Here is a 26,539-nt window from a genome sequence, read left to right as displayed (position 1 = left end):
TTTCAAAGCAGGAAAAAAATTGTGCTTGTAAAATGGAAGTTCTTTCCTTTGCCCACTCTTCTTAGGAAAAGAAACTCCAAGGACTACAGAACAACTATAGATTGGGGGTGCCTTGTTCTTTAATGTGCTCCCTGACTCCCTCAGCACACACATCCACCCACATTCATGTCCACATCAGCCCATGCCTGAAAACCCTCTCTGGCAATGAGGTTAATTTCCTTCTTCCTTCCATTTAACCCTTTATAACCTAACAGCAAAATAAGAAACTTAACTTTTGAGAATACGTTTAATCAAAAATCCTGAGCTACCATCTATATATTTTTTCAAGAAACCAAAGTGTGAAAAGGAGAGCTTCTTTGGGAGGCAGTGTGTCATTTTCAGCTACTTGGGTGCAAGATGGCTTTGAAACAAACACGCACACACCCTCCCTTAAAAGAAATAAAGATTATATACCCTAAAACATGAAGGGTCTGCTTTTCTTGGCTAGCAAGCCACAGCCACAACGTCTAAGATTAAGAAAAGATACAGAAGAGGATGTTAAACACACTGAGGTATGAACGGAGAACAGAGGAAATTTCTCTGTTGCAGCATTTAAAAAAAGAGAAGATTTTCCAAAAGATCAAAACGACACAACATAATCTAACCCCATATAAACACAGTATTCTCAAGAACACAGATACTCTATAATTATGCATTTCAAATCCTATTTTTTCCATGTTTTATAGTTTTTTGTTTTTTTACTTAGTAGTTTTTTTTTGTGTTTCCTTGGCTCAATCTACAGAATACACCCCACCACACACATCCAGTGCCCTCCCAGCCATACGGATGCCAGGCTTGTGCATATCATGCCCCACGCAGGGGAAGAGGGAAATGCGAACTCCACTGAGGAGGGGAAGAGGGCCTGCTGCAGAAGGAAATGTAAAGATTTATGAGGTAGATAGAAATTATCACTTCACAGGCTCAATCCCTGCAGAAAAGATAAGTACATTCATCTGTAAAAAAATAAAGATGAGGTAGGACTTAAGCAATGTTGTACTTCTCTTGTTCTCTTTTAAAAAAAAAAGAAAAAAGAAATTTCCCTGAGACTGTTTCTTCTTTGAAATTCAAAAAGAGAGAGAGAGAAAGAGAGGGAGAGAGACGCACACACACCCCAAACACAGAAACCTAGGAAATGCAATTAGAAGACTAGGATTCGATTGTTGCCAAAGTCCACCACCACGATCATTCCGTCGGGGGTGATGGCGACGCCAGACGGGCGGTCCATCTGCCCAAAGCCGCTGCCTTGAGCGCCAAACTTGCACAGGAAGCTGCCGTTGGATTCAAACATCTGTACCCGATGGTTCCTGGAATCTGCCACAATGATGCGCCCTTCCTGGTCCACGGCTACGCCTTGTGGGCGCAAGAACTGCCCATTGCCCGTGCCCTCCGAGCCCAGAAAGCGTGCCGACTGGCAGTCAGGGTGAATCACCAGGAGCCGGTGGTTGTTGAAGTCGGTGACCACCAAGTGGCCCTCGTGGTTGAAGGCCACACCCCGTGGGGAGTCAAAGTGCTTCCAGAGAGCCCCCTCGAAGCCATACTTATTTAGGAAGACGCCATCAGGCCCAAACAGCTGGATCCGGTGGTTCCTCGTGTCTGAGACCAGGATCTTGCCCTCAGAATTCACCGCCACATCCCAAGGGTAGTTGAACTGCCCATTCTTGGTTCCTTTCTCACCAAACTTGAGGAGGAACTGGCCCTCGAAGGTGAAGATCTGGATGCGATGATTGTCCTTGTCAGCCACCACGATCCTGCGTGAGGCGTCACAGGCCACCCCGGCTGGTCGGTCGAACTGCCCAGGCCGGGAGCCCAGGGTGCCGAATTTGTGATGGAAGGCGCCGCAGGGCTTGAATACCTGGATGCGGTTGTTGCTGCGGTCGGCAACGATGATGTAGCCCTCCTTGTCTACACTCACGCCCCAAGGGCGGCAGAGCTTGCCATCGCTGTCACCCTCGCTGCCGAAGCTCAGGCCCGGGAGCCCAATGCCCACGTAGCTGCGGCCTGACTTGACTACCACCTTGAAAGGGCTGTTCTCAATGTGCTGGTTGCACAGTGTCACAGATACCAGGTGCTCACCCTCCAGCTGGGGCCGGTAACTCACCACGTATGTCCCATTCTGCTGATCGCTCACCTCTGCACCAAACAGGTTGCCATCAGGGCCCAGGACCACAGCTGACATCAGGTCACCTCCTGAGAGACGGGGCTCACCATCGTGGTCGTAACCAATGACTGTGAAGGAGGCCACCTTACCCTGGAGGGCGCGCTTGAGGCCATCGCCCGTGGCCTTGGTGAGTGGCGCAAAGGCCCCGCTGCTAACAAAGCCAAAAGACTTGATGGCAAGGTACAGTGCCTGATCAGGGGGTGTGAACATGACTCGGTCATCTTCCTGGGGCTGCAGGAGGCTCCGCACGGTCTTCAGCTCCTGCACCTGGGCCAGCATCCGGTCTCGGGCCAGCAGGATGTCTAGCGCTCTACCCTCCTCCAGGACCTGCTGCACGGCACTGATGGTGCTCTCAAGCTTGTTGAGGTTTTGCCGCAGCTTCTCCACCTGCAGGTACAGAGACTTGGCTTTCACCTGGCGGATCTTTTCTACCTGGAGGGAAAAGCAAGAGTGAAGAAAGACACAGAGGCTTAGAGCCAAGCACAGAAAATACCACATAAGCCACAACTAATCACAAGGAAGCATCAGACAAATACATATTGGGGGATGGTCTACAGAAGACATTGGGCTTTCTTCAAAGGCAGCAAAAGCAAAATGGACCAAAAAAACCCTGAAGAACTGTTCTGGGTTACAGAAGATAGTTACTAGAAACAGGACAACTATGCAATCAGTAGCCCTGGACTGGGGGGAATGGCTGGGGCTGGGGCGAATAGAGTGCTGTTGGGACAATTGTGGAACCTTGATTATGGACTGAAGAATAGATGCTAGTACTGTATCAAAATCAAATTTCCTGATTTCTGTAATTGCAATGTGATTGGGATAAAAGCGCTGTGCTTCCAATACGCCAACTCACTCTCAGATCACAAACATATATACATATACATACACACACACAAGACGCACACGCACACGCACGCCTCATGCCTGTAATCCCGGCACTTTGGGAGGACGAAGCAGGCAGGTCATCTGAGGTCAGGAGTTCGAGACCAGCCTGGCCAACATGGCAAAACCCTGTCTCTACTAAAAATAACAAAAGTTAGCCAAGTGTGGTGACGGGCACCTGTAATTCCAGCTACTTGGGAGGCTGATGTGGGGAGAATCCCTTGAACCTGGAAGGTGGAAGTTGCAGTGAGCAGAGATCACGCCATTGCACTCCAACCTGGGCAACAGGGCAAGACTCCATCTCAAAAAACAGTAATAATAATAATTGGAACAAAACGTACATAATCAGTAAATCTGGATAAGGAATATATGGAGTTACTATAATTACTGCAACTTTTCTGTAAGCTAAAATTAAAGAAAAATAAAAGTTAAAACAGCCATCTAGAGCTGGGCACAGTGACGTGCACCTGTAGTCCCAGCTACTCGGGAAGCTGAGGTGGAAGAATCACTTGAACCTAGGAGGCTGAGTCTGCAGTGTGCCATGACTGTACTTGTAAATAACCACTGCACTCCAGCCTGCGCAATACAGTAAGATCCCACCTTAAAAAAATAGCAAGATCCCACCACCAAAACCAAAAACAGCTACCTGACAAAGGAGTTTACTGAGCACCTACACTCTGCCAGGCATTGGAGGTACTGCCGTAATCCACAGAAAATATAAAATATGGTCTTTGCTTACACAGAGTTGTAGTTTAGAAAAGGAATATTCGAAAGCAAACAAAGAAATATGGATCATGTCAGATAGTGATAGCCGTTAAAAAGTAGAAAAAGGGGCCGGGCGCAGTGGCTCACGTCTGTAATCCCAGCACTTTGGGAGGCTGAGGCGGGTGGATCACGAGGTCAGGAGTTCGAGACCATCCTGGCTAACATGGTGAAACCCCGTCTCTACTAAAAATACAAAAAATTAGCCAGGTGTGGCGGCGTGCGCCTGTAGTCCCAGCTTCTTGGGAGGCTAAGGCGGGAGAATGGCGTGAACCCGGGAGGCGGAGCTTGCAGTGAGCTGAGATTGTGCCACTGCACTCCAGCCGGGGAGACAGAGCGAGATTCCATCTAAAAAAAAAAAAAAGTAGAAAAAGGACGTGGAAGACAGTGACTAGGGGCCCTGATACAGACAGAGTGCTGAGGGACAGTGCCTTTCACAAGTTCAGACCTACAGGCTGAGACCAGACAAAAGGCCAAAGGGAGAGCTATCTCAGCAAAGGAACAGCCAGCACAAAGGTCCTACTGCGGGCACAGGCTCAGCATTTCAAAATCACAGCTTTTAGTAGGGGAATGACATGACAGATTCATATTCTTAAAGAATTAGTTTGGGGCCGGGCACAGTGGCTCATGCTTGTAATCCCAGCACTTTGGGAGGCCAAGGTGGGTGGATCACCTGAGGTCAGGAGTTCAAAACCAGCCTGGCCAACATAGTGAGACCCTGTCTCTACTAAAATTACAAAATAAGCTGGGCGTGGTGGCACCTGTAATCCCAGCTACTTGAGAGGCTGAGGCAGGAGAATCGCTTGAACCCAAGAGACGAAGGTTGCAGTGAGCTGAGATCATGCCATTATACTCCAGCCTGGGCAACACTAGCAAAACTCTGTCTCAAAACAACACCACCACAAAAGGATTAGTTTGGGAAATGTTTATTAAAGGGGAACAAATGAGGGAACAGAGACCAGAGATCACCCAGCTGTGGGTTGGAGGTAGTTTAGCCAACAGAAGTAGCTGTGAAAGTGGAGAGAGTGACAGAGGGGCTACCAGAGGCAAAATCAGGCAGGACTTCATGGCTAGTCTTACCCCGCAAGAAGCCTGAAACCTCTTAAAGAACACACACACACACACACACACACACACACACACACACACGTAGTGTGTGGGTGCGGTGGCTCATGCCTGTAATCCCAGTACGTTGAGAGGCCGAGGCAGGCGGATCACTTGAAGTCAGGAGATTGAGACCATCCTGGCCAACATGCCGAAACCCCGTCTCCACCAAAAATACGAAAATTAGCTGGGCTTGGTGGCGTGTGACTGTATATATATGTGTGTGTATCTCTCTCTCTCTCTCTCTCTCTCTCTCTCTCTCTCTCTGAGAGGGATAAATACTATGTGTTGAGAATGGGCTCACTGCAGCCTCGGAACTCCCAGGCTCAAGTAATCTTTCCACCTCAGCCTCCTACGTAGCTGGGACTACGTGTGCACCACCATAGGGCATCAAAAAAATTTTTTTTTTTGTAGAGATAGGGTCTTAATGTTGCCGGGGGTGGCCTCAAACTCCTGGGCTCAAGCAATCTTCCCACCTCAGCCTCCCAAAGTGTTGGCATCACAGGCGTGAGTCACTGTGCTTGGCCAGTTTCTCTTTACTTCTGTATTTTAAAAACAGTTTTAAAAACCCAACTGGGAACCTGAGAAGCCCTATACACCAAATTTTAAGATAGCACGCTTTTGGCAATAATTTGTCTATATTATTTCCAAAAGAGCCCTTTAAATCTAAAATGCTATAATACGTATGGACATGGATTCTAACCTGCCGAAATAATTCCTGCTTGAGGTTCTCAAACCATGCTATTTAGAAATACGGGATTTTGTTTTGCCAGTGAAACATTAGTTTCTCTATCCTTTAAAAGTTCTCTAATTCTAAGCAATTTTCCCCTGTGAAGGGAATGAACTTATCCAAATAGTTTTCACAGAGGATCGTGACTTGAGTTGTTCTACAGATCTGAAAGCCATAGAAGGCTATTTCAGAATAAGCGTCCACTGTTGAAAGAGCTGGATTTCAACCTGACTTTCCCTTTAGGGTGGGAGGGGTGATTATATGATTTCGACTCATTCCTGCTTTTTCATCTGTTCAGTGAACCAGGATACACGTGTACGGAGAGGCCCACGTGGGGACAGATTAAAGAAGCTTTGCCCATTGGGCCAAACCTCCACCTTTGGTTCTTTGAGACTGAGTCTGGCTCTGTCGCCTAGGCTGGAGTGCGGTGGCCGGATCTCAGCTCACTGCAAGCTCCGCCTCCCGGGTTTAGGCCATTCTCCTGCCTCAGCCTCCCGAGTAGCTGGGACCACAGGCGCCCGCCACTTCTTTGTATTTTTTAGTAGAGACAGGGTTTCACCGTGTTAGCCAGGATGGTCTCGATCTCCTGACCTCGTGATCCACCCGTCTCGGCCTCCCAAAGTGCTGGGATTACAGGCTTGAGCCACCGCACCCGGCCAACACCTTTGGTTCTTACCCATGAACTATATACGCAGCTAACCCCACGAGGTAGCCAAGTCCACTGGAAATACATAAGGCCCAAGAACGAAGAGAGGCATCTGGATATTTACAACAGGGTTGTCTCAATCCTTGCACTTATATATCTTAAAGTGAAGTAACCAGAGATGCAGGAAAACAAAACTTGTAACAAAGAGATGCCCAGACACAGCCAGGCAAGGAAAGAGGGCTTTGCTGGGAAGAAACAGGGGGAAAAAAAAAAAAAAATCAGTAATTAGAGAGGGACCCCCCCAGGATTCGGAGCAAGGTTCTATAGCAAAAGTGTCCAAACTAAGGCAGCTTCTTTTGGAATGCTCTGAGGATGAATTTTTGGGCACGCACTAACTGCTTACTACAACGAAGAAGGGATTTGACTCTTCTTTCAAGAGGCTTCTCCCAAGAGTAAAAACTTGCTACTTCTTCTGAAACAGAACTGCCTTTAGAGAGGACAGTGGGTCAGCCTCACAGGAGGGAGGGTAACTAAGGTGAAAGCGGCAGAAACCCCCACACACAAAGGCCTTTTTCATCAGGAAATCCAGAAGAGCGAGTTTGTGGCAGAGTTCACTACAAAGCTCTCAGGTTGCAAGAAGTGGGCCCCTCAGTTATAATTAACATTCGTGGGTGGCATAACACTGGCAGACCCATGGGGACATCTGAATGTCTGAAAACGATGTCATGCCCACAAAGGTGCTCAAAAAATGTGCCTTAAAAACCTTGGACTAACACCTCCAAAGTCTCTTCTTGTCAGAAAGCAACTGAGCCATATTCCTTAAGAGGTGAGAAGAGGCAGAAAGCATCCAGTTGTGAAGTTAACTAAATGGAAAATGCAATGCAAAATCCAGTGATGCCTTGCAGAACAGTGTAGGGCACAGTAGTTAGCAAAGGTCACTTGCAGAAACTGAGGCCCATCCCCACCATCATCATATTGTTTGGAGATGGAAACAGGCAGGCTCCACAAGGATACTCTTTTAAGTCAGCTCTAGCCTTTTTCATGTGTTCAGAGAATGTAATTATAGCTAAAGAACTGGCATGGAGTACTGGCCCTTTCATAGACATAACTCTCCTCCTTTCTGAGTGGGGACATAAAATCAGAAAAGGAACAGTTGGAATGCTGGCCTGGGTGGGGCGAGTAGTCCTTCCAGCTGATTTTTATCTAAACCGCACACTAGTGTGCTCGGCACTCCTTCCTGCTCCAACAGGAAGAAAGGGCACACACTCACTGCCTCCGAAGAGGAAAACTGGTTTTCCACAAGAGATCAGGAAGTGCAACCAGCCAGGTCACCGAAAATAGGGATGTTTCCTACCAGCCTGCCTTTCTTAACAACAGTTTTGACTACGCTCCCTTCTTTAGCCTCCCTTTGAGTGAATGCAATATAAAACTGGAGACCGCTTCACCGCTTCCAGTCTTGGCTACCCATGTACTTCCGAAAACCCTTCTTGTTTTACCGCACACAGCACCCACAATGTTTCAGGGACCCCCTGCATCTTTCTGCCAACAGACTTTCTGGAAAATTACCAAATGTTTTGCACTTAAGAGCTTGGCTCCCGGATCTGAAAAGAGTCCTGTAGAGCGCTGCTGGGGTTCATGGAAGCCGAGCGGGCACAGCGTGGGTGGGGGAGTGCTCCGTTACCTTCCACAGCAGCTCGCACTCGCGCTCCTCCAGGGCCTTCTTATGCCTCGCAGTCACCGCTTTGACCTCCGACTGCACAACCTTCGCCTTCATCTCCACCTGTTCCGCCACCGTCTGGGCCTGCTCGATGCTCAGCTGCAGAACAAAACAAAACAAAAAACAACTTCGAGGCATTAGCAGGACTGTCATTCCTTATACAAAACATTTGAATCTGCTCTGTCAGACTTGAAAAGCTGACACCCTGGGTTCCCAGACCACTTGATTCACTCCCTTGGAAGGAAAACAGGCACTTAGGGAGAGACTGGCATCTCTTTGACATGTAACTAAAGGAGTTGCTGGCAAGAGCTGGATTTCTTTGCATGAGAAATGGCACCTACACAGTGAATGTCAGAACTATTAAGAGATACTCTAACACAGTGAAACCAGTGTAGCTGGGTGACAGCCGAAAATGGGGAATGAGGATCAGATGTAAAATGTGCAACTCCAGCCACACAAGTGGCTTCCCCAGACTTCCCTGCCTCACTCTCTGCCTGGGCAAAACCCCATAGGCCAGGCCCATCCCTCACGTGAGGGTGTGCGATAGGCTAGTGGCTAATCCATCCTGTTTTTGTGAAGGCACTGGCAACACAGCTCATCCCAGCCAGAAGGAACGCCAAGTGCACACTGGGAATATCCCCCGATCTACCTAAGAAGCTGTGCCCCGTGGTCAGAGACCCTCTACACGTCACCACACACGTCACCCTGTACCAGCCCTAGTAAATCAGCCAGTTTAATCAGACGTATTATTGTTCATAAAAAATTAATCCAGACAGAAGGCATGGTGTTTTCATTAATATTACATGCTGTGTCTTGAAAAGCCACAAGGATTTCTTTGAGATACCGAGGTATTAAATCAGGGATTCCAAAGTGATTGCTCTTGGTGCAACAGGTTTCAGGCAGGTGATCCAATCAGGAGGGTGTCAGGGAAGCACAAAGGCCTGGCATGGGCTTAGGAATCAGAGTGACCAGTCACCCAGTTTGCTCTGGACTGAGGGGTTTCTAGGATGTGGACCTTTCAGTGCTAAAACTGGGACAGTCCTGGGCAAACCAGGCTAGTCAGTCATCCCTGGAGTCAGGTAACCCAGGTTCTAATCCTGGGTTAGTTTAGGGCCTCTTACTAGTTGTAAGGCCTCGGACAAGCTCCTGGTCCTCTCCAACCTTGGTAAAGGGGAGATTTGAGGGAAATGCAGAGCAATGCATGGGTTGAGCTGAGCTCAGCACCTGGCACAGAGTAAAACACTGTTATTAGTAGTTCTCATCTGACAAACACCTGGGACAAAAGTTCAGCCATTGTGTCTCGTCAGGCCACTTAGCTCCTATCATAAGATTTACCACATTTAGTATGTGCAGTGTTGTGTAATCATCACCAGTACCTAGCTTCAGAACATTTTCATCACCCAAAAAGCAAAGGCCATAACCATTAAGGAGTCATTTCCACTTCCCTCCTTCTCCCCCATGGAGATCACTAATCTACTGTGTCTCTACAAATCTGTCTGTTCTGAGCATTTCTCCCTCCCTCCCCCCACCCCTTCCTTCCTTTCTTTTTTAATAGAGATGGGGGAATCTTGTCATGTTGCCTAGGCTGGTCTCGAACTCATGGGCTCAAGTGATCTGCCCACCTAGGCCTCCCAATGTGCTGGCATTAGAGGCATGAGCCACTGCGCCTGGCCCGTTCTGGGTATTTCATATAGATGGCATCATCATACAATACACAATCTACCTTATTTTTATGAGTATTCTTCCTGCCCAACAGTTTGACTCAGTCTGGATGAGAGCTGACACATTCATGGCATGCAAGACATGCTCAAAGGTGCAGCCCCAAAAACACCCATGGTGGCTGGGCACAGTGGCTGACGCCTGTAATCCCAGCACTTTAGGAGGGCAAGGCAGGCGAATCACTTGAGCTCAGGAGTTTGAGACCAGCCTGGCCAACATGGTGAAACCTGGTCTCTACTTAAAACAAAACAAAAAACAAAAAGCACACCACCCATGCATGACTCCAATGGTTAGCTGCCACACTGCATTCCCTGCCTAAGAGGATCCTGTGTGTCCTAAGGATCCACTGAACTGATTCACAGCGGAACTGAGTAGATCCAGAGGGCTCACAGGCTGTCCACAGCCTGGAATGCTTCACCCTAAATTTCCAAACCCAGTGCTGATGCCACTTCCCTTCTGAAGCTGGAAGGGAACAGCGTATTTCTATAACCTTTCTGCTCCACCTTTACAATCCTGTCTCAAGTACCATTACATATCAATCAGAGGAGGAGCTAAGTACAAAGCCCATGATACTTAAGGCACCTGGAATTTAGCAGAACAATTAGCAGAACGATCTATAAATTTTATATTTGCACATCTCTAGCCATAATCATGTTTACCAAAGCACTAGGTAGCTGCGTCAGGTTAAATATTGTCCCTCCAAACTTTGGGCTCAACTAAATGGGGGCCAGGATGTGACCTTGTGTGGAAATACGGTCTTTGTAGATGTAATTAGCTAAGATGAGATTATAGTAGATTAAGTTGAATCTTAAATCCCAAAACTGATGTCCAGAGACGGTCATGTGCAGACCCAGATACACAGAGAACAAAGCCATGCGAAGACCAAAGCAGAAATGGAAACTGATGCAGGTACAAGCCAAGGATGCTGGCAACTGCTAAAAGCCCGGATGAGGAAAGCAATGTGTCTTCCTGAGGACCTTCAGAGAGAGCACGGTCCTGACACTTGATCTTGGACTTCCGGCCTGCTGTTTTTAAGTAATCCAGTTTATAGTAATTGTTACAAGAGACCCGATAAACTAATACAGAAGCCAATAACGTGAAGCAGACAGATATTACATCCACATTACCTAGAAGTTAAAAAATTAGAATGGCCAATCAAATGAGCATGCACATAAGCAGGTATCATAATAGCACTCATACATTTGTAGTATCTCAGGCTGTCAGGATTCATCCAGGGAAAAACAGAGAAAGCGAGAGACAGCCAGAGAGCTCCCTAGACATTTAAACAGAATTTAGCGTAGGGAAATGGTTACACAGGTATGGGAGAACTGCTGGGGCAAAGAGCACACGGAGGCAGACAGTACCTGCAGAAGCAGCTTCTCCTGCTTTGTCTGAGAGAACAAAGGAAAGAAAGCTGTGGTTACAAGAACACAGAATAAGGTGGCGAGGTTACGTCCAGCTAATTCTGGTAGTGGCAAGATCTGAAATGGAAACCAACTTCTGCTGTTGGAGTGAAAAAGCATTGCTACTAAGAATTGGGGCCGGGTACAGTGGCTCACACCAGTAATCCCAGCACTTTGGGAGGCAGAAGGATAGCTTAAGCCCAGGAGTTTGAGATCAGCCTGAGCGGCAGTAGGGGGGCCAGGGGCCCCGACCCCTGCTCTGCTGCGCCGGGTTTTTTTTTTCCTTCCATCAGTCTCTACAAAAAAATAAATAAATAAATTAGCCAGGCACGGTGGTGCTTGTCTGTAGTCCCATCTACTTGGGAGGCTGAGCTGGAAGGATTGCTTGAGTCCTGGAAGATCGAGGCTGCAGCAAGCTGTGACTGTACCACCGCACCCCAGCCTGGGTGACAGAGCAAGCCTCTGTCTCAAAACAAATACATAATATGATAATAATATAATTAAAATGAATTGGAAGAAAAAGGGAAGAAGTCCTTTTCCCATACATGTAGTTTGAAGAGTCACAGCCCCAGTATCACATGGCAAGAGTGTGACAGGGTTAGAGCCCAAAGAGTAGAACTTAGTAACTGGCACCCTCTATATTTTTAGATGTGTTGGTTATTAATTAGCACAACTGGTGTCCAAGCTAATATTTGACCAAGGCGACCAAACCTATGTCTGTAAGATTTCTTAATCATTCCTCAATAGAAAGCAGAGGTGGCAAACTAATATTAATGTCATACTACTTGCCAAACTAATTTTTTTTTTTACATCGAACGTCTATCAGATGTAAAAAAAAAAAAAGGCCCAGCCTGGGCAACAAGAGCAAAACTCTGTCTCACAAAACAAAAACAAAACCAAACAAACACAAAACCACTCCCTTTGCACAGGAATGGGTGTACTACCCTACTCACCTCTTCCCCTAGTCTCCTAGCCAGGCTTATCCCTCATGTTTGGAACTCACATTTTATGATAAAAACAGTTCCTTCCATTTTTCAAACAGGTTCAGGGGATTCAAAGCTTTTGTTGCAATTTTAATAATCAGCAAGCATGCAAAGATACTCCTTGGGCTGAGAGTCACAAAAGCCCTACCCAATGCATAGTAGAAAAATAGGTCTTTCCCTTCCAAACTATGTAGTACCCAGCCAAGCACCGCATTCCAAGATGTGCAGACCAGGACTTACTGAAATAGTTCCCAACCTCTAACAGCAGGGCATTTGAAGAAATATAAGGCAGATGGATTGGGGGAAATGACAATGTAGAAAGGCTGGGTAAACTTCCAAAACAGATAAATACACTTCACACTAAGGAAAGAGAAATCACCCAACAAGCATGGTGCTGGAGAGAAAATTTAACCATCTTTGAGATGTTAACAGATCGAATCAAACATTTGGAAGTTGAGGGTCTCCATTTGGACTGGCGCATCAGTGCACTTTCCAGTGCACTTCCTCACTCAGTATGGAGGAGACTCGAGGGCTTTGAAGGGAAAGAATACAGATATCGATCAGTGATGCCAACTGTGGAGAACAGTGGTGGCATAATGACCTGTATTTAAAGAGACCAATGGTCAGAAGGTAAGAGAATGCAAACATCACCCATACACTTGCAGGCGACCATACCGGGTATGGAGAGCTACTGTGGTCCACTCTAAAACGTAATTCTTGGTGGGAGGCTGAGGCGGGTGGACTGCCTGAACTTAGGAGTTCAAGACTAGCCTGGCCAACATGGTGAAACCCCATCTCTACTAAAAACGCAAAATTAGCCAGACGTGGTGGTACATGCCTGTAATCCCAGCTCCTCACCTGAACCCGGGAGGCAGAGGTTGCAGTGAGCAAAGATCTGTCACTGCGTTCCAGTCTGGGCAACACAGCGAGACTGTCTCAAAAAAAAAAATAATAAAAAATATAATCACAAACTATAGCCATACCTCATTTTATTGCACTTCATAGACAGAAAAGAAAAACCCACATTTTCTCTTTTGAGACAGTCTCGCTGTGTTGCCCAGTCTCGCTGTGCTCTTTTTTGGGCTCTGTCACCCAGGCTGGAGTGCAGTGGTGCAATCTTGGCTCACTGCAACCTCAACCTCCAGACCTCAAGCAATCCTCCCGAGTAGCTGGGACTACAGACGCTCAACACCAGGCCCAGCTAACCTTCTTGATTTTTTGTAGAGACAAGGTCTCACTATGTTGCCCAGGCTGGACTAGAATTCCTGAGCTCAAGTGATCCTCCTGCCTCAGCCTCCCAAAGTGCTGATGTTACAGTTGTGAGCTACAGTACCCAGCCAGTGATTTTTTTTTTTAATTGAAGATTTGTGGCAATACTGCATCAACCAAATCTATTGGTGTCATTTTCCCAAAAGCCCGTACTGTCTGTGTCACACTTCGATAATTTTTGTAGTATTTCAAGTTTTGCATTATTACTTTATCCGGTGCGCTGATCTGTGACAAGTGACCTTTGGCGTTTATCAGGCCACTTAGTAACCCTACAATGGCCGTTAGTATTCAAGTGAAAGAAAAGGTCCCACAATTCTAAAATGATTAAGCTTAGTAAAGAAAGCAAGTAGAAAGCTACAGACAGGCTGAAAGCTAGGCCTCTCACACCAAACAGTTAAAGCTGTGATTGCAAAAGATCTTGAAAGAAATTAGAAGTTCACTCCAGTGAACACTCAAACAGTAATAAGGCAAAACAGCCTTATTGCTGATATGAAGAAAGTTTAATGATCTGGAGAAAAGATCAAACCAGCCATAACATCTCCTTAAGGCAAAGTCTAATCCTTCCTGAGCAGGGCCCTAACTCTTCAATGCTATGAAGGGTGAGAGATGAGGAAGCTGCAGAAGTTTGAAGCTAACAGAGGCTGGTTGATACGGTTTAAGAAAACAAGCTATCTCCAAAACACGTATGTGTAAGGTGACACAGCAAGTGCTGATATAGAAGCTGCAGCAAGTTACCCAGAAGAACAAGCTAAGGTAATTGATGAAGACAGCTAAACAACAGACTTCAGACATTTTTTTTGGAAGGAGACTTTTATTGGAAGGACACAGCCTGATATTGGAAAGAGATAGTCTTATATTGGAAGAAGATGCCATCTAGGACCTTTCATAGCTTCAGAAGTCAATGCCTGGCTTCAAAGCTTCAATGGACGGGCTGACTCTCCTGGTAGGGACTAACGTAGCAGGTGACTAAGTTGAAGCCAACAGTCACTGTCCATCCTGACAATCCTAGGCCCCCTAAGCATTATGCTAAATGTACTGTGCCTGTGCTCTACAAATGGAACAACAAAGCCTGGATGACGGCATGTCTGTCTGCAGCACGGTTTATGGAATTTTTAAAATTTTTATTTGTTTATTTTTTTGAGACGGGGTTTCACTCTTGTTGCCCAGGCTGGAGTGCAACGGCGCAAACTTGGCTCACTGCAACCTCCGCCTCCTGGGTTCAAGCAATTCTCCTGCTTCAGCCTCCCAAGTAGCTGGGATTACAGGCATGAGCCACCATGCCCGGCTAATTTTTTGTATTTAGCAGAGAAGGGGTTTCTCTATGTTAGTCGGGCTGGTCTTGAACTCCTGACCCCAGGTGATCCACCTGCCTCGGGCTCCCAAAGTGCTGGGATTACAGGCTTGTGCCACCGTGCCTGGCCGGTTTATGGAATATTTTAAACCCACTGTTCAGACCTACCACTGAGAAAAAAAGATTCCTTTCAAAATATTACCGCTGACTGACAATGTGCCTGGTCACCCAGAAGACTCTGCTAGAGATGCACAAGGACATGAAAGTTGTTTTCATGTCTGGTAACACAACATCCATTCTACAGCCCATGGATCAAGAAGTAGTTTCAACTTTCAAGTCTTATTATTTAACAAATAAACTTTGTAAGGCTATAGCTACTACAGAGAGTGATTCCTCTGATGGGTCTGGGCAAAGAATTTACCATTCCAGGTGCCATTAAGAACATGTGTGGTGCTCACTTTGGCAGCACATAGACTAAAACTGGATATACTGTAAAAGAGCATTCGTGATTCGTGGGTAGGGGTCAAAATATCAACATTAATAGAATGTTTGAAGAAGCTGATTAACTTCTCTTTTTTTTTTTTTTTTTTTGGAGACGGAGTCTCGCTCTGTCGCCCAGGCTGGAGTGCAGTGGCCGGATCTCAGCTCACTGCAAGCTCCGCCTCCCGGGTTTACGCCATTCTCCTGCCTCAGCCTCCCGAGTAGCTGGGACTACAGGCGCCCACCACCTCGCCCGGCTACTTTTTTTGCATTTTCTAGTAGAGACGGGGTTTCACTGTGTTAGTCAGGATGGTCTCGATCTCCTGACCTCGTGATCCGCCTGTCTCGGCCTCCCAAAGTGCCGGGATTACAGGCTTGAGCCACCGCGCCCGGCCGCTGATTAACTTCTTGTAGCAGAAAGAAGTAGTGGAGGAAGTCACTGCAAATGTGGTGAAAATACAAAGAGAACTAGAATTAGAAGTGGAGTCTGAAGATGTGACTGAATTGTTGCAATCTCATGAGAAATATAAAGGGATGAAGACTTGTGTTACATTTTAAGAAATTGTCAGGCTGGGCAAGGCAGCTGATGCCTTTAATCTCAGCGCCTTGGGAGGCCAAAGTGAAAGATCGCTTGAAGCCAGGAGTTTGAGATCAGCCTAGACAACAAAGCGAGCCCCATCTCCACAAAAAATACAAAAATTAGCTGGGCGTGGTGGAGCATACCTGTAGTCCTAGCTATGTGGGAGGCGAAAGAAAGAGGATCGATCGCCTAAAAGCCCAGGAGTTCCAGGCTGCAGTGAGCTATGATGGCACCACTGCACTCTAGCTGAGCGACAGAGAGAGATCCTGTCTCTTAAAATAATAATAATAATAATAATAACAATAATAATAATGGCCAGGCGCGGTGGTTCACACCTGATATCCCAACACTTTGAGAGGCCGAGGCGGGTGGATCACCTGAGGTCAGGAGTTCAAGACCAGCCTGGCCAACAACATGGTAAAACTCCGTCTCTCACTAAAAATACAAAAATTAGCCGGGAGTGGTGGCAGGTGCCTGTAATCCCACCTACTCAGGAAGGCTGAGGCAGGAGAATTACTTGAAACTGGGAGGTGGAGGTTGCAGTGAGCCGAGATTGCACCATTGTACTCCAACCTGGGTGACAGAACAAGACTTAAGGATGCTAAGCACACACAAGTTATGGTTAAACAAAAACCTTCTAGGAAATCACAATCTATGTAGTGTAGCTGGCTGTGGCCTTATAGATTAACAGATCTAAAATGCCTCTACCCAAAATACCCCATGATCTAGAATTCAGATTAATGTTGGGGACACACTTTCAACTAACATTTAAATCATACCTCTAGGATTTATGCCTAGGTTCTCACCACTTATACAGTTGACTATATTTATTTTTCCCACTCTTTTCTCTCCACAAAAAGTCTGAATTTCCATTTCTCTGAGATTTCACCATGTTACCCACTCATGATTTGTTGGGTGCTCTCCTTAAGTCTCCAGCAAATTGTTACAAGTCATTTTTCTCCCCCACAGTGGCTTTTCCCACTAAGCACAGAGAGTACCAGCATTCTCTCAATAATTCTCCAAGTGTTTTCGACCTCCTAAGACAGTAAGAGCATAATAAAATCGTAACACAATCTAGGAGTTCAGACCTAGACACCAGTGGCTCTTTTTGTTTGTTGTTTGTCTTTTTGAGATGGAGTCTCATTCAGTCGCCCAGGCTGGAATGCAGCTGCACGATCTCGGCTCACTGCAACCTCTGCCTCCTGCGTTTAAGCAATTCTCCTCCCTCAGCCTCCTGAGTAGATGGCACTACAGGTGCCCGCCACCACGGCTGGCTAATTTGTGTATTTTTAGTACAGACAGGGTTTCACCATGTTGGCCAGGTTGGTCTCAAACTCCTTGACCTCAGATGATCCACCCACCTCAGCTTCCCAAAGTGCTGGGATTATAGATGCGAGCCACAGTGAAGGCTGGGCACCGGTGCTGAGGAGACACCAGCAGGGTAAGGCATTTGTTTGTCAAGGTCCTAACTGTCGTGGCATAAAATGAAAGACACAAATCACTTCATCCGCAGGGACAGACGCACTGATACACAACAGAATGACGCACAGGTGAAGACACTGACAAAGGAGAAGAGCAACAGAGACACTCAAGGCATTTTAAAGACGACAAACAATACTGGTGTAACGATGACAGGATGAGTCATTCCAGAAAGTCTCTCAAACTTCCAGTTTTATAATCTGAACATCATAAAATCTGACTCATCAGAAAAGACTGTTTCAGTATCATGCATGGGAATGTGATAGCGGCTGAGAAACTTATTAAATCACATCCTCCCTCTTCTGTAAGACACATGATCTCAATTCTTCAGCACTTTCAAAATAGGGTTTCTTTTTTTCTTTTCTTTTTCGAGACAGGCTCTTAACTGTTGCCCAGGCTGGAGTGCACTGGCATAATCTTGGCTCACTGCAACCTCCACCTTTGGGGCTCAAGCAACCCTTCCACCTCAGTCCCACAAGTAGCTGGGATTACAGGCGAGTGTCACACCAAACCCGGCTAATTTTTGTACTTTTTGTAGGGTTTCCCCATGTTGCCCAGGCTGGTCTCAAACTCTTGAGCTCAAGTGATCCACCCACTTCGGCCTCCCAAAGTGCTAGGATTATAGGCGTGAGCCACTGCACCTGGCCAGAATCTTACTTTTAAAACAATTCACTTATATAAATATTCTAAAATGGTTCCTATGTTATTTCTCCTAGAGGGTGAACAACTTTTCTTGACTTTCAAAGTATCCTACAACACAGGGAAAACGTCACAATTTTCTGATTTCCTAAAACCTTGTCACCTGAATCAGACAAGATTTAACAGCAATTCAGGCACACTATCACCAACTATGTTAAGAGAACCCTGTCAATTCTCAAAGTTACACATGCCCCTCCCTAGCTGTTGATACGAATTCAACAGAAACGACAGTTTCAATTACGGGGGATTTACCATCCAGGAAAGGACTGTAGACACGGAACGTCACACAACATTCTCCTGCTCACTAATTTCTCACATATAAATAAGTAAATCTGTATCATAAAGGTCTCTGTCTAAAAAGCATTAGGCCAGGCATGGTGGCTCACGTCTGTAATCCCAGCACTTTGGGAGGCTGAGGCGGGTGCATCACCTGAGGTCAGGACGAGTTCAAGACTAACCTGGCCAGCATGGTGGAACCCCGACTCTACTAAAGAAAAATTACTGGGAGTGGCAGCGGGCACCTGTAATCCCAGCTACTTGGGAGGCTGAGGCAGCAGAATCACTTGAACCTGAGAAGCAGAGGTTGCAGTGAGCTGATATCCCGCCACTACACTCCAGCCTGGGTGACAGAGTGAGATTCTGTCTCAAAAACAAAAATAAATAAAAGGCATTGGCTGGGCTCAGTAGCTCCCAGTACTTTGGGAGGCTGAGGCAGGTGGATCACCTGAGGTCAGAAGTTCAAGACCAGCCTGGCCACTGTGGTGAAACCCAATTTCTACTAAAAATACAAAAATTAGCCAGATGCAGTGGTGCATGCCTGTAATCCCAGCTACCCGAGAGGCTGAGGCAGGAGAATCACTCGAATCCGGGAGGTGGAGGTTGTGGTGAGCCGAGATCGTACAACTACACTCCAGCCTGGGTGACAGAGCAAGACTCCATCTCAAAAAATATAATAATAATAATAATAATAATAATAATAATAATAATAAGCAATAAGCACCCAGCATTTCCGCGGTCCTGGCTGGAAGTGCCAATGTCCGCTCTGATTTTGGGAGGCAGCCGGGTGGCACACGTGCAGGTGGTATGCTAGGACCCAGGCCAGGTGCTTAGAAATCTGACCAGTAACTTTGGACATGTCCTTGACATCTTCACAAGACTACCAGAACCCCTAAAGGGATCGCTGCTGCAGGGATGTCACCTGAGCTCATCTGGGTCACTATTCCACCCCCCACACTGGAATCCGCCCCAAATGTCTGTCCATGCCACCTGACAGAAAGGGGGACCCGATTCACATGGGAACTGCGGAAGGGTAGGGAAGGCTCACCTGGATTGCCTGTCGTCCCTGCTGGGCATCTGCCAGCAGCTGGATGGTGAGTGCCCGTGAGTCCTGCAGCGCCTCCTGGAGGTAGATGAAGCTGTGGCCCCCGTGCCGGCCCATTGTGCACTCACGACAGATGGGCACGGAGCAAGTGTCACAGTACAGGTGCAGCACCTGGTGACCAGAGAGAGGACAGGCATAAATAGAGATACAGGACGGGAGGAGGAGGGAAGACAGCAACTTGAGGGTCCTGGATCCCACAACTGAACCAGCTTCCAAATGAGCAAGCACACCCCACAGGGAGAGACAGCAGCGGAGTAACTGCAAACATAACCAAAACTGTCTGCTTCCCTTTTTCTCCCACTCTCTCTGCCCCAAATCAAGGGGGAATGGAGTGGGGAACACAACTGAATGCCACATCCCACTGTAGTCTCACTCAGAATGTAACAGAGACACTTCAAAGGCAGAAACCAAACCAAACAAAAACCTCCCGGCACGAGAGTTTCTCCTGAATCTTAGCTTCATTATCCAGAAAAGTTGTTAAGACTGTGTTGCCTAGTCTGATATTGGTGGCCTGGATGCAAGAATATACCAGAAGAGTTTCCTTTGCTGCTCTAGCCTGGATGTGTAAAGCAAGGTTAAGAGCCAGTAACAACCATCCTCACACCACAGCTTGTCATGCAAAGTGCAAAGTGCAAAGCATGGTTCTCCCAGGCACTCGAGCGAGCTCACAGGCTTAAGTTTCTGGAACGAAGGCAAAAAGCTAGTGGTAAGGTCAGCCAGCTCCTTGCCTTTCTTCTTCATGCCAAGTTATTCCAAGGAGTTGAACCTGGGAGGCAGCCAGTGCTGACAGAACTGCTTTATGTGATGTTCTACACTTCCCTGGGGCCCAGCACGCTGGGAGGGAGGGAGGGAGGGAGAGAGAGAGAGAAGAGACAGACAGAGAGAGAGAGAGAGAAAGGGTTGGCACAACCTTTATCTGCTAATAAACAAGCAGCTCTCAAGAGAGGAAACTCCTTGGCACAGAAACTGGGCCAGTCTCATTACTGTGTATCTCTCCACAGAGCAGGGCACTTAGCACCACTCTGTCAATGTTTGCTGGATTGCTTTCAAGAGCAGAGTTTAAATCTGCCTCTGGTACACCTGGGCATGAGGGGAAGCTAGCTAACATGCAACAGGCAGGGAAGCAGCAGGCAAGGGGAATTCTTCCACAAATACACCACCACACTTATCTCCAGGGGAAGACAGGAGGTGGGGGGTGCTCAAGGCCACAGTGTTAGCAAAGACACAGCAGGGAAGCCAACATGAGCCTTCGGCAAAGCTGGGTCCAACACAGGCTCTCTCATCCCCAGTACAAAGCACCTTGCTAGGTATGGTGGAGATCCAGGCGATTCCACGCAGACTGAATAGAAGCTCATTCTGGCGAGAAGCAGGGCAGAAGTGTTGTGGGAGACACAGATGGGGAGAAGACTTGGAAGCGGCCCAGAAAGTTTTCTTAGGTAGAGAGCTCCAAACAGAGAGGGCTGGGGGCAAATAGAGGGAGACTGCTGCTTCTTTCCTTCTCCAAGATGCTTATTTTATTAATAACCAAAATCTTTGCATAAAATGTGTCCACTAGAAAAAAGCTCCCCCTAACTGGTTCAGTCAAGCACACAGAGTTACTCCACTCAGGGCTGAGTTAATAGGGAAGCGTGTAATCTAGCATGGGTTAAACTGGTTCTCCAGAAACTTTACAATTCAGAAACAGGAAAAAGGAAAGATTCAGGATATTGTGTTTTTACTTTTGTAAAGAAACAGTTCTGCTATAACCATCAGGTTTTATGGATCCTACTTTATTTGTTTGTTTCTTTTGAGATGGAGTCTCACACTCTGTTCCCCAGGCTGGAGTGCAGTGGCGTGATCTCCGCTCACTGCAAGCTCTGCCTCCCGGGTTCACGCCATTCTCCTACCTCAGCCTCCCGAGTAGCTGGCAGTACAGGCGCCCGCCACCAGGCCCAGCTAATTTTTTTTGTATTTTTAGTAGAAACGGGGTTTCGCTGTGTTAGCCAGGATGGTCTCAATCTCCTGACCTCGTGATCCGCCCATCTCGGCTTCCCAAAGTGCTGGGATTACAGGCGTGAGCCACCACACCTGGCCCAGATCCTACTTTATACAAGGGAAATGTGGTAAGGTTTGCAACTTTGCTGCCAGTTTTGATCACTGCAGTGCTTTGCCAGCAATAGTGGCAGACTGAAACCAGGCAACAGCAACTTGCCTCCTTTAAGTCAGTTGCTTTTTAAGCTGATCCATCCTTTAGAGATTATCTAATCCTAATAATCTTTTAAATCTAAAATTCTCAAGTATAAATACTAACCAAAAGATGCTGAGCTGGATAAATTCAGGAAAAATTTCTGGCCGATCCCTTTTTTACGACATGGTGCTAAAGCAATTCTACCAGCTTGAACTACATTCCTTTCCTTTGCTCTCTCCATTTGTCAAGGTAATGTAGGGATCACTCCTATGCTGATGTGAAGTGTGAAAAACCTTCCATCAGAAAAGTCTCTTTTACATGTGAATAAAACATGCCACTAAACCTTCGGGTGGCCTCCCTGCTTCTAACCGCTAAGCAACCTTGAGAAGGCATCTCTTGTCTTTCCCTCAAGACAGCTGTGTGGACTGAATGGCACTCTCCTGCTTCCTTTGGATAACTACCTACATTGTTCTCATCTCCATGGCTAGTGAGTAGAAAAGAACCTCAGGCTGTAAACTTGAGCCTGGCACAACCTGGCTATGGAACCCTCTGTCCAGTCAGTTCTCTTGACCTGTCTGGGATTCAGTCTCATCTGTGAAACAAAAGGGTCCTGACTAGGTACCTCCGGAGATCCCTTCCACCGCAGAAAGCCTATCTATAGAGACTTGACAACAGAAACTAAAGAGTTTCAAAATTAAGTTCTAGTAGCTGGACATGGCAGCTCATGCCTGTAGTCCAAGCTCCCCGAGAAGCCGAGGCTAGAGGAGCACTTGGAGCAAACTACAAAAATTAGCTGGGCGCGGTGGCTCATTCCTGGAGGCTGAGGTGGGAGGATCCCTTGAGCCCAAGAAGTCGAGGCTGCAGTGAGCCATGACCATGGCAATGAACTTAGCCTAGGCAACACCGGCTAAGAGTGCAAACAAACAAACAACAATAACAACAACAAACAACAACAACAAAACAAAACAAGTTCTGGGCTGAGCCAGGGTGGCCACTCCAGACTCCAACTGTGCAACTATAAAGAATTAAGATGATTTTTCTTAGGTTTGGATCAACCTTAAAACACAGAACCTGGATGATGCTGGACATTTGCAATGCCCCCATGAATGGTAGGTTTTAAAAGATTCTGCAGATGCAGTGTCCAGAAAAAAAAAATCCTGGTCAGAACAGGTAGTGGGCGGTGATGGCAGCGAAAGGCAGGGTGCCCTTAGCCGACACCAGAGCCCTCCCATGACCAGCCTTGAGAGCCCAGATATACAAATGAAAGGGGTCTCTGAATGCAATCCCTGCCTGGTATCATTTTATACAGGATCGATGCAGTTCTAAGTACCCAGAACACGCTGTGGTTTCAGAAGAGCCAGTGATTCCACAGCTCCAGGCCGCCTGGAACAGAGATGGGGGCGGGGAGCACCCAAACGGTTGATAATAAAAAGCTACCAGTGAGTGAAAGAATGGCCTCAATGGGCTTGTAATTAGTAAACAATGAATTTTTAAAAGAATGCATTGTCCAAAAACTATAAAATGAAATCCACTTTTATAAACCTTCCAGCTATAAAAGTTGGAGCAAAACTTTGGTAAGATTTCATTCTTCATTTAGAAGCTCCACGTCTCATCTAACCACAATTTCTGAGATTGAAAAACCACAATTTTAGAGCTGTTAAAACAATCGATAGGAGAGGATGTGCATGGGTGCAATTATCTCTGAAACAGGTGTAAAATTATTTTTAAGGGAATAAGCTGGAGCTGTGTGGAGGGTCCTATAGCCAGAAATGTGGGAGCAGCCATGAACAGTGGCTCCCGGGAAAGGGGGGAAGGGACTGGGAAGAACAGGTCGTCTAGCAGCAGGAATTCCAGGGCCTGTTTGGGGCTTCCCGGGCAGATGCACAGACACGCCCCCTCGGGCCTGGCGACAATCCGGCTGCCCCAGCTAAATGGAGGAGGCTTGACCTCTGACCCTGCAAGTGACCACCCTCTTCCCTGCCCCCAGCTTCCAGAACGTCCCACCCATTGCCTTCCTCTCCCAAAATTTCTAAAATACCAGGCAGAGACAAAGACCTAGGAATGTGAGCCCAGCAGGAAAGGAACGGGCGGGGGACTGGGGGGGGGGAAGGGGGGAGGGAGATTAAAGGAAAAATAAATAAATAAAAATACAAAATACGCATGTTTGTATCTTAGCGAGTGTTTAAATAAAATGCTTTGTTAATGAACGTGTGTGCACGCACGTGTGCACATGCAAATGCACACGCATCCAGGCTTCTGGAATCTAGATTTTGCACTCCTATCTGTGGCCCAACAAGAACACACACACCAAGGGACCTCTGTTGCAGCCCCGCACATCTCAAAGAATGAGCTTGAGGTTTAAAATACAACTACCCCTATCAGTGAAGAATGTAAGCTGGAAGGATGGAGGAAGGCCCAGATCGCCATTTAAGTTCATCAAAATGTCTCAACTAAAATACGTAAACTGCTGTAAACTTTTTAAAGATTACTTCAATATCCCTTAAAATGACTGAGGACATTTACTTGGCCTCCCACAAACCAAGGCTGAACTGTGACGCCTGGCTCGATCTCCACCCACCCCAGAGGGTTTCTGAGTTTCCCACTACAGAAGTAAAGTGGAGGCAACAGAAGCAAATGAGGCCCACAAGAAGCCTTACCTGTGTGTGTTACTCTGCAGGTTCTCAGGTGGGACAACAGAGGATTCGTTTTAAAAATGGTAAGCCAAGTTCAAGGGAGTAAAGTCTAGCCATGAAACAAGTCTATTAAGTAATATTAAAACGAAGCTTTACTTGAATTAGACAGACTGAGTGCTTGTGCTCAAACCCGCAGCCCAAACCCTCAGCAGAAGCCCCTCCTGTAGCTCTGGCCACGTGCTGCCCCACAACCGTGGCCTGGATAAACAGGAGAAAGGAATAGGGACCCAGTTCATACACAGTGCTCACCAGTTAAAGACAAGAGAGTCCCCGCTGCAGACAAATTAACCTTACTTTAGTGGGGGTATGGGGAAGGAGTGTTTCCAAAACATTTTTCATTTGGCTAGGTAACAAGTATTTGTTCAAATGCAGAAAGTAATACAAGCAAACAGTTTTTTGTTTTTTTTTTTTTTGAGACGGAGTCTCGCTCTGTCGCCCAGGCTGGAGTGCAGTGGCGCGATCTCGGCTCACTGCAAGCTCCGCCTCCCGGGCTTACGCCATTCTCCTGCCTCAGCCTCCCGAGTAGCTGGGACCACAGGCGCCCGCCACCTCGCCCGGCTAGTTTTTTTGTATTTTTTAGTAGAGACGGGGTTTCACCGTGTTCGCCAGGATGGTCTCGATCTCCTGACCTCATGATCCGCCCGTCTCGGCCTCCCAAAGTGCTGGGATTACAGGCTTGAGCCACCGCGCCCGGCCTAGCAAACAGTTTTTTTAAAAAAATCCCTAATGTCTCGCTCAATTGTCTCCACTTTAACCATGAAAAAACAAAGCTATATTCTAGACATAATTGAATTTTTTAAGACAAAAAAAGTTTCTCTTAACTATATTAACTTGTTCTGAATGTTCTGGGTCACTCCATGCAGAGAGATGCCTGGCTTTCTGAATGGCTGCATGGTATGCTGCTATATGAATGTACTGTCAGTATATACTAATACAATTTGAAAACTGTTTCCTGATTTTTGAAAAAGCACAAGCAATGCCACAGTTAACATCCTCGTTCTTTAGAGAAACCCTAGTTTTCAATTTGGTAATATATTCAATTGTTACATCACCTGATATAATGGTTATCGGTGGAAACCTACTTGCAAGCTTGGATAGTAAGAATTACTATCCAAGTCAGGTCGACCTTCACCCATGTGAAGGGCAAAGTACCAGTTTCTGTTCTCAACACAACCAAACACAAAAGGCCAGCAGGGGCTGCCAGGAGAGGCAGTCAGTATGGACACAGTTCACAGTTGGGACTGGAGTTAAGATCTGCTTCTGCTTGGGTGGAAGGCTTTGATGGGTGCCAACATTGAAAAGGGGCCTAGAAGAGGAGCAGCCCAAGGAAAAAGTCTTGTGTTGCGTTCTGGCAGTCTCAGTAGCATCTGTTAAATAGATTAAGCGGGGCTGCTTCATGGTATCTCTACAAATTGAAGGAATCTCAGGTGATAAAAAGGAAGAGGGGTATTAGGAATTAAAACACACACACACACACACACACACACCCCAACCCCCGAGGCCCACAATCCCCTTTCTGCAACTCCAAAATCCAAAATGATGCTCTGGAATACAAAAGTTTTTCCATATACTATTTGGCAGCAAAACTCATGTACGACAAGGTACTATAGCTATTATAGTATTTTTGACCATCGCTGAGTACATTTTTATGTATTCTCACCAGAAAAAAATAAATATGTGAGGCAATGCATGTTAATGAGCTCAACATACATACTCTACAATGCATACGGAGTTCAAAACATGTTGTACACAATAAATATATAAGATTTTTGGCTGGGGATGCTGGTTTAGGTCTACGATACCAGTACTTTGGGAGGCCAAGACAAGAGGATCACTTGAGCACAGGAGATGAAGGCTATAGTGAGCCATGATCGAACCACTGCACTCCAGCCTAGGCCACAGAGCCCGAGACCCTGTCTCAAAAATGTGTATGTATATATACACACATACATACACACACACACACACAATTGTCAGTAAAATAATTTTAAAAACTGGAACTGGTGTGAAAAGGATTAATCATTTTTGCCTATGTCATTCAGTAAATTTTTATGTATCTCACTGCAAAAATAATGTTATTTTGCAGTCCCATTATACATATTATGTAAATGCACAGTATTAACTTTCTAAAATCTGAAATTTTGAAGCATGAGGCTCAACTGACCTCAAAGGTTAAGGTAAGAAATGCACACATGTAATATTGTCTGGCGGAACAAGATTCATTTTCAGACTAAATAAGCAATATAACACTTGAAGATCTAAAGGGGGGGGTAGGGTGAAAGTGGGAGTGTCCAAGAACAGCCTCAAGTGGGGTCAGAGGCATCCTCTCATCTCCAATTTAAATGTTTAGGCTCCAT

At 46.5% G+C, this 26,539-nt stretch overlaps 1 protein-coding gene across 1 annotated transcript in view; it reads right to left on the bottom strand.

Annotated features, from left to right (window-relative positions):
• Window positions 1–732: 732 nt before the first annotated feature.
• The window catches only part of TRIM71 (tripartite motif containing 71), a 74,320-nt gene continuing 48,513 nt past the window's right edge, over window positions 733–26,539 (bottom strand). The window contains exons 2-4 of the mRNA XM_025377161.1: window positions 19,266–19,433; window positions 8,003–8,137; window positions 733–2,629 (exon numbers count right to left, since the gene is read on the bottom strand). Of these exons, the coding sequence (XP_025232946.1) occupies window positions 1,178–2,629; window positions 8,003–8,137; window positions 19,266–19,433 (1,755 nt within the window). The 3' untranslated portion in view covers window positions 733–1,177. The remainder of the gene's footprint in view (window positions 2,630–8,002; window positions 8,138–19,265; window positions 19,434–26,539) is intronic.

This window comes from Theropithecus gelada, chromosome 2 (genome assembly GCF_003255815.1).
Source record: "Theropithecus gelada isolate Dixy chromosome 2, Tgel_1.0, whole genome shotgun sequence".
NCBI classification, from domain to species: Eukaryota; Metazoa; Chordata; class Mammalia; order Primates; family Cercopithecidae; genus Theropithecus; species Theropithecus gelada.
Note: the sequence above shows the minus strand (reverse complement) of the source record. Positions and strands in the feature narration are given on the sequence as shown.